Source organism: Phyllostomus discolor, chromosome 10 (genome assembly GCF_004126475.2).
Source record: "Phyllostomus discolor isolate MPI-MPIP mPhyDis1 chromosome 10, mPhyDis1.pri.v3, whole genome shotgun sequence".
Taxonomy (NCBI): Eukaryota; Metazoa; Chordata; class Mammalia; order Chiroptera; family Phyllostomidae; genus Phyllostomus; species Phyllostomus discolor.
Genome location: NC_040912.2, coordinates 13,870,924 through 13,887,888, shown reverse-complemented (window position 1 = coordinate 13,887,888; position 16,965 = coordinate 13,870,924). Strand labels below are relative to the sequence as shown.

Genomic DNA, 16,965 nt, shown 5'->3' with positions numbered 1-16,965 from the left:
ACCTTTTGAGTCTTTCTAACGCTAAAGGATAACATCACAAACTGTGTTGGACACATTCTGAATATCTCCCGCATTTGAAAGAGGCACTATGATCCCTCAATGTTCAGAAAGAATGGAGGGAGGGTGGGGTCAAAGTAGTGCTTTGAGGCAGGCATATTATTGCCCTTTCTTCTCAGAACGCAACTCTAGTCCGGTAGTCTTGGGTAGGGCCCCAGAATTTGCATTTCTAACAGGTTACAAGATGAGGCTTGAGGCTGCTCTAGTCCATAACAATAGGTAGGGACACTGGAATTCCTTAATGAAACAACCAATTTGAATTGATTTATTTCACCCTTTTCCTACTCTAATGACGTTTACTCACCCAAACATTCAGATAATCTTAACAGTCTGAGCAAATTTTCTCCACTATATGTGCCCCCACTCAGCTGTGGCGACTCAAGACCTGGCCAAGTGAGGAGCATGGTGTCCAGATGCTGAGCTTCCAGCAGGTCTCCGTGGCTCCCTGAACACCTGAGATGCCCCTGGGGTCATCGGCCCGAGTCTGGTTCCGAATGAACACTGGGAGAGGGTCCATTCTCTCCTGCTGCAGTACCCACTTTGTAGATAAACTCTGTGATGAATGAGATGTCAAACTCTCCTCTGAGCCAGGAAGTGTGTTTTTTTTTCTTTTTAAGTAGCAAAGCAAGTTCCCATTTATGAGATTTATATTCGTTTTAAAACTAAGAGATGATGGCAAGTCAGATGTCAAAGCCCGTTCATACCACCATGTTTATGATCCCCATCAATCTTGCCTACAGGCAAGATCCCAAGGGCCTCTTTGTCCATTTTTTAATTGGGTTGTTTTGGGTTTTGTGGTGTTTAGGTTCATAAGTTCTTTATAAATTTTGGATATTAACCCCTTATCAGATGTATTGGCAAATATGTTCTCCCATTCTGTGGGTTGTCTTTTTTTTTTAGTTGATGTTTTTCTTTGCTGTACAAAACCTTTTTAGTTTGATGTAGTCCCATTTGTTTATTTTTTCTTTTGTTTCCCTTGCCTGGGGCAATATATCTGATAAAATATTGCTACAAGCAATGTCTGCGATTTTGCTGCCTATGTTTTCTTCTACAGTTTTTATAGTTTCAGGCCTAACATTTAAGTGTTTAATTCATTTTGAATGTATTCTTGTGTGTGGTATAAGAAGGTGGTCTAGTTTCATTTTTCTGCATGTATCTGTCCAGTTTATTGAACAAACTATTTTTAGCCCATTGTATGTGCTTGGTTCCTCTGTTGAATATTAATTGACTATAAAGGTGTGCGTTTGTTCCTGGGCTCTCTCTTCTGTTCTATTGATCTATGGTGTCTGTTTTTTATACCAGTACCATGCTATTTTGGTTACTATGGCCTTATAGTTTGATACTAGGTAGTGTGATTCCTCCGACTTTGTTCTTCTTTCTCGGGATCCCTGTTGCTATGTGGGGCCTTTTGTGATTCCATATAAATTTTTGAAATGTTTGTTCTAGTTTGGTGAAATACGTCATTGGAATCTTGATAGGAATTGCATTGAATCTATAGATTAGGACATACAGATGGCTGATAGATAGATGAAAACTTGCTCAACATTACTAATCATCAGGAAAATGCAAGTTAAAACCACAATGAAATATCACCTCATACCTGTCAGGATGGCTATCATCAATAAATCAACAAACAAGGGCTGGCAAAGATGTGGAGAAAGGGAAACACCTTTGCACTGTCGGTGGGAATGCAGACTGTTGCAGCCACTGTGGAAAGCAGTATGGAGATACCTCAAAAAATGAAAAGTGGATCTGCCTTTTGATCCAGTGATCCCACTTCTGGGAATATATCCAAAAGAACATAAAACATTAATTCAAAAGAACATAAGCACCCCTATGTTCATTGCACCATTATTTACAATCACCAAGGTATGGAAGCAGCCCAAATGTCCATCAATAGATGAATGGATAAAGCAACTATGGGGCATTTATACAATGGGATACCACTCAGCTGTAAAAAAAAAAAAAAAAAAAAAAAAAAAAACAAAGGAAAAGAAGAAGAGAATTTTATCCTTTGCAACAGTATGGATGGACCTGGAGAACATCATGCTAAGTGAAATAAGCCAGTCAGAGAAAGGCAAATACCATGTGATTTCACTCATATTGAACTAACTGAACTAACAAGGAAAATGGGGACAGACTCATAGACAGAGAACAGGATGACAGCTGCGGGAAGGGAGGTAAGGGGGTGGAGGTATTGAGCAAAAAGGAAAAGGGACTCCTGGACATGGACAACACTGTGGTGATTGGGGGCGGGGGGAGGAGGGTATAAGGGGACTAAATGGCAATGGAAAAAATACAATTGAAATATGTGGGGGGGGTGGAAGACCCCAAGGGCTTAATCTTCAATCAGCACTATCGTGCTTCCTCTGCAGAGAACATTTTGCTGGAGCTGCTCACCTACCCAGTCATTTCTACTCTGCTTTCTGAAATCTGTCTTCCAAACACGCTCCTCTACATCCTTCCATGTTTTTCCCACACCTGAGGGTCATCCCAGGACCTTTCTTCATTCCCCATATCTAGAAACCAAGTCTGGGAGACTCTGCCATCTTGATATCTCTCAAACCTGTCCATCTTTCTATCATTTTTGCTACTGCCTTAATTCAAGCCTTCATGATCTATCCCCTGGAAAGGCAGCATGATATGTAAATCAACACACAAATGATTGGATATTACAGAGGGTATGCTTGACTCACTGCTTATGAACATCCTGACATCGGAACAATATCTGGACATTTCTGAAGCTTCCTCCTCTTTAAAATAGGAGTCACATCCATCCCTCACTGTGAGGGTTAATGAGATAGCATGGGTGAGAGACTTCGTACTGAAGTTCCCAATATAATATCTGACTCATATATTAGGTGCTTGAAATAAATATTAGTTGGTTAATTTAGTCAATACTTACCAGGTAAAATAACTGTACCAGGAAAGGAATTAAAAAAATCAAGTTTTTGTGTTGGGAACAGCCCTGCCTGGTTTCAGAAGCTGTAACCCCCACCAAGGCTAAGGCTGAGGGAGCAACATTGGACCCTCGTAAGCCACCAAGGAGACAAAAGCTTATCTCCCTGGCAGGAGCGCTGCTTCTGCTCCTTTTACTTCATCCATAACTGGCCCCCAATGCTTGGTCAGTTAGCCAATGACCGGTAAGATTCCCCAAAGTGGGGAAGGATCTAAGACAGGCACAATCACATGGGAGGCCCCCAAGGAAGGACTTGGGGGGCTACAGCAAAAGGGGGTGATGTACCCTTGCCCCTCAGCTTTGACAAAGCCTGAGTCTTCATTCTGTCTGCAAGAAGTCTCCTAATCTCTTGGCTGCCTTACTTCTCCTGCCTGTCTTAAGTCTAAGTCAATGCCTTAAGCCTAAAACAATGACAGAGGTTGGTGCACTCCTGTGCTAGAAAGGGCGGGTTCCCCAGGCGATCAGGCCTAAGAAAGAATATGTAAAATCCTGTGAAACCTGCTTTGCTAAGAATGCTCTCAATTAAATTATAAGGGTCCAAGCAAGAAGTAAGTTTGTTCCTCAAAGTTTTACAGCTCTTTAGCTATCTGAACCTGACTCAAAATAGGCCATCAGAGTACTTTGTTATCTGTTGTTTGATCCTTACTGCCTGATAATGATCAATGAGCTTTATCTGTATTCCTGTGCAAATGAACCCAATAAAAGCCCATTGAGGAACAGGCCCTGGCCCTTCTCCTTTGAGAGATCGGCCACCTTTCCTCCCCAAGGAGATCATGTCTTGGTAGACTTATTCTCATCCGTGGCGGCTGGGGGGGTCCTGTGGGAGGAGCCCCCCCATTTTTGTTTGTTTCTTTTTGTCTATACTCTAGTTAGAATGAAAAATCATAGGACAATATTTCCAAAGCAATCTGTACTCAAATTATTTATATAGTAACATCTCATAAGACCTTACCACTTTATTTCATCCATAGAATTCCATAAAGCATATAATATGAAAAATTGCCATAATTATGCTAATACTCTTTGAGTATACTAAAATATCATTAAGATGTAAGAAGAGAATTTAAAAAATCAAGCCCATAATGATATGCAAATGATGGTGATCTAATCAGTCATGTTTGCTGCCATAAAGAAGTCCACAAGACAAATACCATATGATCTCACCTATAAGTAGAACCTAATTAACACAACAAACAAGCAAGCAAAATATAACCAGAGACATTGAAATTAAGAACAATCTGATGGTAGCCAGAGGGGAGGGGGAGGGAAATAACATGAGAAAGAAGGGAAAGGGTCATAAATGAACATGTGTAAGGACCCATGGACAAACCCAAAGAGGGTTAGGATTGAGAGTGGGAGGTGGGGAGTGGGTAGGGCAGGGGAAAGTGGTGGTGGGAAAAGGGAGACAGTTGTATTCGAACATTAATTAAATATATATATATATATAAAGTCCACAGGATTACAAAATATTTCACATAGTATGTGTACATGTACAATAAAGCAGGTACAATCCCTACACTTTGGGAATAAAACTTACTCAAGTAACCTTTCTTTTCCTTTAAAAGAAAACTTCCCTGATACTTAGTTTTCAACTGAAAGAAGAATTCAAGAAGCTGGCTTCTAGTGTATTGACACTTTCATAAATCACCACGTGCAAGGGTAAATCTTGAGGAACACTGATTCAATCAAGTTTACATTTGCCATTTATTAATTTAAAGTAGATCTGGTTATTTATATTTTATATTGATTTTTAGATAGTCTTTATATATGAGGACTCAAGACTTTGTCATGAATTTTTACCTTATTTCTAAATTTGTCATTTGATTTTCAACTTTGTTTATGGCATCTTTTTCTCCAAGTAATTTTATGTACTCAGTTTTTAGTCTTTTGATTACAAATTATGTTTTCGTGTAGTAGTGTATTTTCTTTTAGGTGTTTATATGGTTTAATCTTTTAAATTTAAGTCTTTAGCTCATCTGGAATTTATTTTTTGGATGGTATTTTAAAAATGCTTTGCCAGTTATCTTCATACCACTTTTCTGAGTTTTCCAAACTTTCTGCACAAATTATAAATAACAACTATTGCATTCCCAAATTTATATGTGTTCATGGATATATTTCTTGACTCTTGTGCCATTAATCTATCCATCCCCTCTCTCTCCAATGTGGCATATTTAAATTCCTTAAGCCTTATTTTTAGTTTTTGGTATGGCACATTTTTGTTTTGATCATCAACAGGATATTTTCTTCTTCAGTTTAATTTTCTATCTTGTTATTATGTCTAGGGAAAAGTAATTCCATTTTATAAGTTTTTACCAGAGGTATCTTTCAAATCTTTTTAGTTCTGTTAGTTCCTTTAGTTGATTATCTTTGGTTATCTTTAGAGACAATTTAATTATCTGTAAATAATAATTTTGCCTCTATCTTCAATTAATACTATATCTCTTCTCTTTCTTGTCTATTGTCTTGGCTAGAATTTCCTTACCGATGTTTAACAATAGTAGGTATAATGGAAACTTTGTCTTTGAGAGGGGAGATAATCTAATTAAGAGCATTTTCATAGATAAGAATTGTGCACGAAAGATAATTAGTAAATGGCCATTTCCTGGTCTATTATTGTAAATATAATAGTCAATAATTACTCTATTAACTGAGCAAACAACTGTATCAGGCATTTTACAGATTTAATTCATAATCCTTAAAATGTCCTGCAGGTGGGCCTATTATATTCATTTTGCAGATAAGGAGCATTTTCACATATTGAATAACTTACCCAAGGTTACTGAGCTTATAAGTGGTAAATCCAGAAAGAAAGCCTAGAGCTTTCTGATTCTAAAATCTTCTTTTGTACCATATTACCTGCATTATATACATTCCATAATGACTTACTTCTGATATATGTAAATGAATATCTCTGATTTGGCAAGTAGTTATCAGTTAAAGTATAAGTATACCTTAAAACATTTTAAGTAAGTATTCAACTTGTGAAAATTATATATTGACTTTGACTTAGAATAAGAGAAATTATAGGCACTTCTTAATTTTAAAATATTAATCAAATAAATGTTAAGTCCCATAATATGTCAATATCTTCATAATTATTTACCTAACTGTACCATATAATCATACTTTGGTCGAATTGTGACTTGACATTTAATAAATGTATAAATTCTCCCCCAAATACATTATCTGTAAGTTGGAGCTCTGTTGGTGACAAGTGATAGAAACCCAACTCAACTTATCTTTAGTTCAAAAAGTTCTTGTGTTCTTATGCAACCAGAGAAGTCCAGAAGTAGGGCTGGCCTCAGGCATGACTAAGTCTTTCTTTTCTGAGTTTCTCCAAGTGTTGATTTGGGGGAAGAAAAAAATTGTCTTTCTCCATATCGTATATTTTAAAAATCCAAAATTTTCTTGATTTAGGTCATATGCTTTACATCTTGGACCATTCACCATGGCTAAGGGGATGGGACCCTCTGATTGGCCAGGCCTTGGTCACATGGCCACTCCTAGGAGAGTATGGGAAGGATGTGATGATTAGCAACCCCACCAGGATCTAATACAATGAGTACTGAGAAAAAGTACTCAAGGAAAGGGTCTACAATTACCAGAAGATAAGGGAAGAATATTAGATAAATATAACAGGCATCCAGCATAAATTGTAAATATGACTAAGTCAACAAAATTTCTTTCACCTAGAGTATCCCTCATTGCAACTAGTAAAGAGATTATCCATGTGAACAGAAGACATTCAAACAATGCATAAATACAAACAATATATACATACAAATAATTAAATAGATTCAGAGTCAGCTATGAACTTCCATTGAAATTACTGGATTAATGTATATAAATTGATTATGTTTTTTCCCTAAAGAAATGTGTCCCTTTCCTGTGTCACCTGGTGGGTTCTCTGAGAGAGGGGATTTGGAGACAGCTTTATTGGTGTCCTGTGCAGTGGGTACACTTGGATAAACACCTGTGGAAGGAAGGGGATGTTAGCAAGATTGGGTATAGGGAGAAATTAGGGTAGGAGGCAGACCGAAATTACGGCCTCAGCTGACCCCACAGGGGACTCGGGAGCTAAAATGGCTTCTCAGACTTGCCACATAGGGCTGACTCATGTGAGCACTCATATCCCTCCCTTCGTCAGTCACTCAATATGGACCACGCTGAGAAGGGTCGGGGCCCGTGTTTGAGCCCGTGGGCTTTCTGCAGCTGAGCTGATCCCAAGCGCTGCCAGCTGTCCTGCAGCCGGGCAACCAGTCTTTCTCCGAAAGCAGATCTGAGGAGTCCGTCTCTGCATCCACCACATTCTCCACGGAAGCTGAGGTTAACAGGCAATGGGGAAAAAAAGGCAACAACAACCACCTAGAGTAATGGGGTTTTGCAATGTTCTGCTATAGATAATCTATAAGTTGTACTTAAAACGTATTCCATTTAATCCTGGTGCTATTCTTTCCTGGGAGAGAAGTGTATGTCCACATGGTGAAGCTGAGTTGAAGCTCTCCACTCCCTTCTTCCTGGGTGGTTACCGTAGCCTCTCTCTTCACTCGTTTCCTCGTTTCTAAAGTGATGATGACAATAATGAGGCAAATGGGAAATAAAAGACATAAAACACTGCCTGCCCCATAGGGGTGAGCTCAATAGATAGTTGTTAACATTCACTAACTACAGCAGGATATACTTTTTAAAAGACCTAGTTTTTCACCTTTATAAACAGTTGATATTTTAAGGAAGAATGAAGTGCCCTATGCTTCCTGGCATGAAGATGGCCTCGCTTTACAATGGACCATTAAGTTCTTAGATTTTTTTCCTTTTTTAAAATATATTTTCTTGATTATGCTATTATAGTTGTCCCATTTCCCCCCCTTTACTCCCCTCCATGCTGCATACCCCCTCCCACCCACACTCCCCACTTTAGTTCATGTCCATGGGTCATACCTATAAGTTCTTTGGTTTCTACACTTCCTTTACTATTCTTAACCTCCCCCTGCCTATTTTCTACCTACCATTTATGCTACTTATTCTCTGTACCTTTTTCCCCCTCCCTCTCCCCTACTGATAACCCTCCACATGATCTCTATTTCTGTGATTCTATTCCTGTTCTAGTTGTTTGCTTAGTTTGTTTTTATTTTTATCTTCCTTTTCTTAGATAAATCCCTTTAACATTTCATATAATAAGGGCTGGGTGATGATAAACTCCTTTAACTTGACCTTGTCTGGGAAGTACTTGATCTGCCCTTCTATTATAAATGATAGCTTTGCTGGATAGCGTCACCTGGGATGTAGGCCCTTGACTTTCATGATTTTGAATATTTCTTTCCAGACCCTTCTTGCCTGTGAGATTTCTTTTGAGAAATCAGCTGATAGTCTAGTGGGCACTCCTTTGTAGGTAACTGTCTCCTTTTCTCTTGCTGCTTTTAAGATTCTCTCCTTATCTTTCACCTTGGGTAATGTAATTATGATGTGCCTTGGTGTGTGCTTCCTTGGGTTCAACTTCTTTGGGACTCTCTGAGCTTCCTGGACTTCCTGGAAGTCTATTTCCTTTGCCAGATTGGGGAAGTTCTCCTTCATTATTTGTTCAAATAACTTTTCCACTTGTTGCTCTTCTTCTTCTCCTTCTGGCACCTCTATGATTCAGATGTTGGAACATTTAAAGTTGTCCTGCAGGTCCCTAAGTCTCCTGATTTTTTTGAATTCTTATTTCTTCATTCTGTTCTGGTTGAATGTTTCTTTCTTCCTTCTGCTCCAAAGCATTGATTTGAGTCTTAGTTTTTTTCCCGTCACTGTTGGTTCCCTGTAGATTTTTCTTTATTTCACATAATGCATAGGTCTTTTTTTATGCTGTTGAAGTACCCAGTGAGTTCCTGGAACATCCTGATAACCAGTGTTTTGACCTGTGCATCTGATAGGTTGGCTATCTCTTCTTTGCTTAGTTGTGTTTTTTTCTGAGGCTTTGAACTATTCTTTCATTTGGACCATTTCTTTCTTTCTTTTCTTCTTCTTCTTCTTCTTCTTCTTCTTCTTCTTCTTCTTCTTCTTCTTCTTCTTCTTGTCTCAGTGCACCAGTGACATAGTAAGGAGCCTAGGTGTTCACCAGGGTGGGGCAAGTTGCTGGTTGTGATGTTGTATATGGGGTAGGGGTCTGAGAGGGAACAATGCCACTTGTTCAGCTCTGTGCAGACTTTCAGTTGCTTCCCCACTACCCACAAGCAAATTGAGCCCTTCTGGTGCTGATTCCCAGGTGGGTGGGTTTGTGCACACTCTAGGACCCTGTGGGTCTCTCCAAGGAACTCTCCTGTGAGGCTGGGAGTTTCTCCTGCTGGCACCTCAACCCCCACAGGTGTTTTCAATCGGTGGTTTGAGGCTTTATTTCCCCGGCGCTGGGACCCGGGGTTGCCAGGTCTGTGTGGCTTCCCAGGTGTTCCTCCCGGTTTATCCACATGTGAATGTGGGACCGCCCTGTCTGCCAGCCACCACCTCAGCTGGTCCACCAGCCATGGCCTTGCAGCACATCCTCTCCCCCACTGCCCGCTGCCTGCCTGCACCCCTCCTATAGGTCTAGATGAGTGTTTCTTCTTTAACTCCTTGGTTGTCAGACTTCCATACAGTTAGATTTTTCTGTCAGTTCTGGTTGTTTTTTGTTTTTAAATTTGCTATTGTCCTTATTTTTGGTGTGCGAGGAGGCACAGTGTGTCTACCTATGCCTCCATCTTGGCCGGAAGAAGTTCTTAGATTTTTTTAACAGCCAAAACAGTGTGCCCTGCCTACCTTCTATAGGCACCGCCCCCACTTTACTTCCACCTCTGTTCCCAGTGCCTGATCCTATCTTCCATTCATTCATGTAAAAACTATGGCTTAGGGGCCTATATGCACCCTCTTGACTTGGTTTTACCTTCACGACTACTCTCTAGTCTTACGGAAGAGCCTCATACTCAGAGTTATATCCTTTGCTTCTGTGCTTAATCACTATTCAGACACTCTTTTTGACTATAGTGCCATAAAACCCCTCATAAAGGCCTCCTCTACCCTGTAGGACTTCATGCTTCCCTGCCTCTCCCGTGAGCCCAGGCACCATTCCGACACTGTATGCATTCATGGATTTTTTAAAAATAATTTTCCTGTTTTCACATATTTTAAAGTCTTCTTTCAGTTACCTGAGTACATAGAAGGGCTATGGGTTTTTCAGCTTACATATAAATGGGCAAAATGTCTTTCTGAAGCCAATTTTAAATGAGAATCCCAAAGGGTTAATTAGGTATAGAAGCTGACTGTGGATGGGATGAACTCAACCAGCTCATTCGGGGTCTCTGCCTGAAACATGATTGTCCTTATAAGAGCTTCTCAGCTGTAGCTCCCACGTTCAGGAACATGAGTTCAATTCTAATTAGCAACATTTTTTTCCCTACATAATTTTCTCTAATTTTAGAAGTCCACTACCCAGTGACTTTGTCTGTTCCAACAAATAAGCCTGTATGAAGAGCGGTATTGTGGCAGGTTCTGCAGGCATTCCTGTACTCGGCACCCTGTACTCTTATCGGTGTGAGCGAGGAGGGAATGGGGTCTGGGAGAGGTGGTGGGGGTGGTGGCAGCGGTGAAAAGAGTGTTAGCATAAACACTCGAAAAAGGATATGATACTATTATGAAGCAGGATAAGAAATGGGCTATAGGAAGAAAGCAGTTGTTTCTGTTTGAGGAGGTGCAGGAAAGGTTCAATGGACAAAAAGACTGTGCAATGAGCAAAGAACTTGGATTGTGACCACCAATGAGGTGGGAAGAGATGAGGGAAGGCATTCCTGCAAAAACAGAGGGGCAGAAATATGGGTTGGGGGGGCAAAAGTAGGTGTATTGTTGAATACAAATAATACAATAATAATAATAGTACAAGAATAAATTCTGTGTTTTGCATATGCACACTATGAACTTACTTTTGTCCACCCCTGTGTAAAGGTGCAAGATACGATTGATGTGCAATATCCGCACGTGGGGGAGCCTTGAAGGTCACTGTGAGTGACCTTGTGAAGGGAGTCCCATGGGCAATGAGGAGGCAGTGATGATATGACTGACATTTGGCATTAAGGTGCCACATGCATTTGGGCAAGGAGACTTCCTGGAGGGCCAGAGAAAATTGATGATTTCTTGGAAAATCCACTCTCATGACTCTGAGAAAGCAAACCCCAAGGGACCTGGGTGCAGGCTGCCTGTGTTAGGAAGAGGGAAGAAAGGTGAAGAGAGGGAGGAGCAAGGGAAGCCTGCAGGTTACAGTGAAGTAGGGTGGTAGAAGCAATACATTTTATTTCAGACATGTTCATTGGAGCTGTGAATGACTTATCCAATGGAGATATTCAACAGGAAGTTACAAACATGCCCCAGGGGAGAGTAGAACTGTAGATACACATGCGGGAGCATTGAAGATAGAGCCCTAAGGGTCCAGGAGATCCTTGAGAGAAGCAGCGGTCTCTTCTCTTTCTCCACTTTCTCCCTCAAAAATCTCTTTCCTTCTCGGTGGGGCATTTTTATTTTGGAAGTGGGAGGAGGTGACGCAACAAGTGAAGAAGACAGTGAAGGAATCCTCAGAGAAGCAGAAGTTAGTTGTTCCTGGGTTGTATAGTGTCATGGAACATGAGGGAAAAGGGAAGTTTAAAAGGCAAAGGTGTGTGGAGTTAATCTCAAACCTGAGAGAAAAGTTGGATTGCTTGAACTCTAAGCAAAGAATCTCCTCACTAGTCGGCTGTGTCTGCTTAGGACTTCTGACAGAGCACTTATCACAGATAGTTTAATTGCTTATTATTTTGCACCAGCAGGTAGGGGTAAATTGATATTTTTAACTATTTTAAAAGATTTCATTTTTATTTATTTTTAGAGAGGGAGGGGGGAGATAGAGAGAGAGAAACATCAATGTGCGGTTGCTGGGGGTCATGGCCTGCAACCCAGGCATGTATCCTGACTGGGAATCAAACCTGCGACACTTTGGTTCGCAGCCCACGCTCAATCCACTGAGCTACGCCAGCCAGGGCCAACTATTTTATTCCCAACACTTCCCAGTAATAAGTGGCTGGCTGAATGAATAAACATGTGAATGAAAATGTCAGCTGTGACCCAAAGAGGAGTTTTGGTGTGGAGGTGGGCAGGAAAGCCAGACTCCAGGCCCGAAGTAAATGCAGGTGGTGGAGAGAGTCAGGGAGATGCAGCGACATAGTTTTTCCTTTGTAAGGGATAAAAGAACAACCCCCAAACACATAAATTCTCACAACTGTTGGCTGTAATTGCGTTTATAAAAACAATGAGCTGCTACTGTGTCAGGGAATGTAGACAGGGGAAAGTTCTGCGAAGAATGATATTTCTGTTTGTTCTGTTGACCTAGTGGTACTTCAGAGGGATCTGGATTGCAAGAGGAGCCTCTGGCAGATAACCATGGAAGCTAGATTAGAACAATGATATACACGATCAGCCGTGGTTCAAGAGCTTGTAAACCAGTGCCAGTTGGAATGCGCGGAGAACTGGGAACAGCAATCTTCAGGCGGCCAGGTGAGACTAATCTGGAGAAGCTTTAGGAGGAGATAAATTTAAGCTGTTTTGAAAGGGGACTATTCTAGTCAATTGGCAAAGAGTCTTAAAGCACAGGATTAGGTATTTTAATTTGCTTACTTGAGGTAACGTGGAGCCACCTCACTGTTCTGAGAAGACTTAGTAAAAATGTTGTTTGGGAGCTGACTCATTTCAGCGGTTTTTCACTCTGGCTGCATATTAGAATTACCTGGAGAGCTCTGAAAACACCCTGGTGCCCAGTCTGTGCCCCAGAACAATGAAATCTAGAGGAGGGACCTAGCCATCGACGGGTTTGGTTTTTGTTTTTAAAAGTTCTCTGGATGAGGCAAAAGTAAGGCACACCGTTCTAAGTGTAGGGTAAACTGCAAGCAAGCAAGAGCGAAACTTGAATCAGAAAGGTTAAAAAGGAGGCTGGAACTTGTGAACAGAGATAAAAGGGGTGAAGCTAAATAAAGTATCCTGCAGAAAAGCTTGGTTGGACTTTGTGATGCATGTCAGCTGCAGTTTTTCATAAAGCTATATTCCAGAACCATCGCTGCTCTTATTGTGATGGATTAGTCAGAAAATGAGCAGGTAGGACTTGCTTTGCTAAAAACTGGGGCTTTTACTATTAGCAAAATGTTCCATTTCTGAGGTAGCCAGGCAGGTCAGAAGAGAAGGCATGATCATGTTAAAAGTATATCAGCTTTTGTTTATATTTGAAGGAGGAAATAAAGCCAATGATGGATGCTCCAGAATTAAGACTCAAAATTCGGACTTTAAATGGAGTTATGGTTAGGAGATACCAGGCTCTGGTTAAAATTATGGTCCCTTTAGAGTAACCTTGAAAGAAATACAAAGTCAGAACATTAAGGACACTACAGAGAAGGATTCCCTTTCATTTTCAATCATAACATTCCTCTCTCCTGTAATGAAGAATTTGTAACAGGTACGGGGAATGGATGGGTGGTGTCTCACAAGTGGTGAGCTCTCAGAAAGGTGGGCTGGCAAGCAACGACGACAGTCCCAATGTCCCTGTTAGATGACTTTGCATTTAATCTGGCATGTCCCATCTTTAAAATGTAGGGGAAAGGTGGAATGTCATCAAATGGCACTATTATTTATAAAACGTAGTGTTTCATAATATAACCTGTAGAGGAATATTTGATAAAACATAGATGCTGAAAGAGAAACTTCACTGGCAAGAGCACTCTGAAGAGAAGCAACTGGAGATAGTTGTGGAGCGAAATAATTTTTTCTGGCCCTAAGGGTGAGGATGGGCCTTACAACCATGATAGCCTTTCAACTTATAACTGCTGTCATTTTTTAGAGAACCGGCGTGGAGCTGTAAATGAAAGATGATTGCTCCTATATTCCTGTGACCAGATGCTGCATCCCTGGGGTGAGGGGGCTAAGGGAGTTGTCAGGGCTGCTCCTGGCTGCAAGTCAAAGAGGTCTATGTGGTGATAGGGGTGGAGTACGAGATGAGGACACTATTTCCAGAAGACCCTTGAGAAAATTAAAGGAACACACACCGAAATGACACCCCGCCTTCTCCCCCCTCCCCCATTCCCACTGAAAGTTGCTCAGGGCACCAGCTGAGTAGGATGGAGTGTGATGAGGTTTGGGGTCGGAGGGAGAGAGAAAGCAAGTTCGTAGGCCTGGGTCGGGTTCAGCGGCCATCAGCTCCTGTGTATCCGGTGGGAAGCAAATGGGCCTGGAAAGCGAGGAGGAAAAGGAAGACCTGAAAGGTTTGCTGACTCTCTGAGAGGAAACCTCTTCCTTCCACTCTGCCTCGCCTCAGCCTTGAGCACACAACCCACTCTACTGCATTTCATCCAGCTGGCCTGACTACACGGAGAGGGGCTGCAACAGAGGCCCAAAGTTACTCTGTGTACCCCTTAGGACACGGGTGGCAAACACCAGCGCTCAGGCCGAATCCAGCCCTTCACTTTGTTTCTACCGGGCAGCAGCGCTGAGCCCCTTGCCCCTAGTTAAGGAGTAGTTACAATTAACTGAAGGCAACAACAAGGCTGATGTGGCCCCCAGTGAAAATGAGTTTGACACCCCTGTCTTAGGACATCCAGGTCCTCTTATATGCTCCCAATTTTCCTTCCCGAGGTTTGCTGTTTCGGGACAGAAGTTTCTGAATTAATATGCTACAAACTCCCCCTGAATGCTGGTTTGCAAAATTAATGATCCTAAGGAAAAGTAAATTAATCTTTGATACTTGGATGAGGTAAGGAGAAAAAAAAATCACTGTTTTGGGGGCTGGGTCTTCTTAACACACCTCATCCATAGGGTTGGCTCCCTCCCTTCCATGCCTACCACACTGGGGTGGGGGGGGGGGGGGAGGGGACGACAACACTGCAGTTTGTAATGCCATCACAGAATCCAGCGGGTCCTGATGCATTCACTCATTCTGCAGACATTTATCAAATGCCTGGCATGTGCAGAACAATGCCACATGCTCAAGAGGAGCCAGGGAAGGCTGCATACTGGAGGTCACCTGATGTGACTTCCCTCTCAAGTTTTTCTTGCTCTTTAGACAATGATGGGTTACAAAGGCTGCAGTAAACATTTTGTAAAATTTAAATAACATCCTCATAGTTCCATCAATTTTCAGAAGAAACAGTTTTTTCGAAAACCCCCATCACAAGTCTGAGGGTTCAGGGATCTTTCGGGATTAGGGAGCTGTTAAGGGAATTGAAGTTCTCTGATCACCCGGCTGCACCTTCTGACCAGGGCCTCTGCTGCACTGCATCGCTCAGTTCCTTTCAGCTGAAAAATCAAATCTGCGCTCTTGTCAAAATGTGTCATCTGCAGACCGGACACTCACAGTTCACCCTTCTCCGGGCAGAGTCAAGGTGCAGGCCCCCACCCTTCTGAGTTCTGGGGAGACCTGGTGTTTGGGGAGGAGCTGAGCAAGCGGTGTCCTGGGAGTGTCCTGCAAAGCTGACTCTGGGAGTTGCACGGGGCCTCGGGGCTATGAAAGGAGCCAGTGTCCGTCCATTTCCTCGGTTGTGAATCACACTCCCCTGTTGGGCTTTAGGGAGAAAATTCGTGAAGGACACCGCCAGCGCGGTAGGAACTGCCAAATCCACATCAGACCCAGGAGTGTGTGTGAAGGGGGAGGGAAGAGATTTTCCAGAGGGTTCTCTTCCAGGTCTGTGTGTCCTTTGTGCCCCATGACTGGGTTCTTTGAATGTAAACTCTTGGAAAGAGCAGGGAGGAGTCTCTTTCAGGCCCCCTGGAGTATCTTGTCCATCAATAAATGCTGAATGACAGCGGCAATTTCGGCCTGGAACACCCCGCGGAGGTGGGGGTCTGACTGAGCCCCCGCGGAGCGGCTGGGGCGGCAGGTTGGGGTGGGGTGGGGTGGGGGGTGCGGTGACCGGGGAGAGGCAGCCGGGCTCAGGCGGCGAAGTCAGGCCCCTGCGCCTTTGCGGGCGCTCGGAGGGGGGCTCCACCTGGCCGCCACGCCGAGGTCCAAGGGGCGGGGCCCGGCTTCCCGGAGGCGGTGGCGGCGCCTCCTCGCGCCCGAGCGCGCGCTCCCGGACGTCCGGCGCACGCGCGAGGCCGGGGAAGCGCGCGCCGGCGGCGGCAGCGGCGGCGGCGGCGGCGGGAGTAGGAGGAGGGAGGCTGAGGGGAAGCTAGCGGCGCGCGTGGCGGCGACAGCGGTGCGGGCCACCCGAGCCGAGGCGGAGTGCGGAGCGGGGTAGGGACGAGGGGGAAGGAGGCGGAGGGGAGTGAGAACCGCATTTCCAGTTCCCAACTCCGAGCCCCGAGTTTGTAGATGGGGCTGCTTCGCGGCGCCTGCGGCTGACCGAGACCAGCAGCGGCGGGCGGAGGGGAGCGGAGCGGCAGCGGCGGAGGCGCGGAGGCGGCCGTGGTGCGAGCCGGTGAGTTGCCGGGGGTCCCACGTCTCTCTCGGATAACGGTCTCCCCCCCGCGCTCCGGGGTCGGGCGGGGCGGCGCCCTGTTGCTGGCCACCACGCGCCACGCGGGGACCTGGGCCCGCCCCGCCCCCTCCGCACCTGGGGTCCCGCCGGCGGGGGCTGGGGGCGGGGAGGGCGGCCGGGCGCCCCTCGCTGGGCCACGCGGGACAGACGCCTTCGCCGGGCCCTTGGCTCCGGGGCTGCGGGCCGCCGGCCGGGGCGCAGCGCGACAACGTGCCTGGCCCATGCTGCCGGCCGCCCGCCGCCGGCTCTACCCACGCGCTGCCCTGCGTGGCCCAGCCTGGGGCGGGGCGGGGGCCGGGGGCGCGGAGGCCGGCACCCTCTGCGGCGTGAGCGCTCGAATGGGGAACCGTGCCCGGGCGGTGGTGGCCGAGACTGCCACTACGGGGTCGGTCCCGAGTGGGGGCGATTCCGCCGGCTCTTGGCTTGCTCCTTGGCTTCGAGTTCTTGGGGAGGAGGCTT

General features: G+C 44.3%; 2 protein-coding genes and 1 pseudogene across 3 annotated transcripts in view; 2 read left to right on the top strand and 1 right to left on the bottom strand.

Moving 5' to 3' along the window:
* Nucleotides 1-7,170: 7,170 nt before the first annotated feature.
* LOC118497039 (atherin-like) lies at nt 7,171-16,729 on the bottom strand. The gene is made up of 2 exons (XM_036010465.1): nt 16,210-16,729; nt 7,171-7,340 (listed from the first exon to the last, which is right to left on the bottom strand). The coding sequence occupies exons 1-2, from the start codon at nt 16,727-16,729 to the stop codon at nt 7,171-7,173; spliced, it is 690 nt and encodes a 229-aa protein (XP_035866358.1).
* The window catches only part of MPP6 (membrane palmitoylated protein 6), a 100,438-nt gene continuing 99,788 nt past the window's right edge, over nt 16,316-16,965 (top strand). For both annotated transcript variants that reach the window (XM_036010495.1, XM_036010494.1), the window contains exon 1: nt 16,316-16,446. The gene's annotated coding sequence lies outside the window, so the exon portion shown is untranslated. The remainder of the gene's footprint in view (nt 16,447-16,965) is intronic.
* The window catches only part of LOC114507293, a 33,911-nt pseudogene continuing 33,673 nt past the window's right edge, over nt 16,728-16,965 (top strand).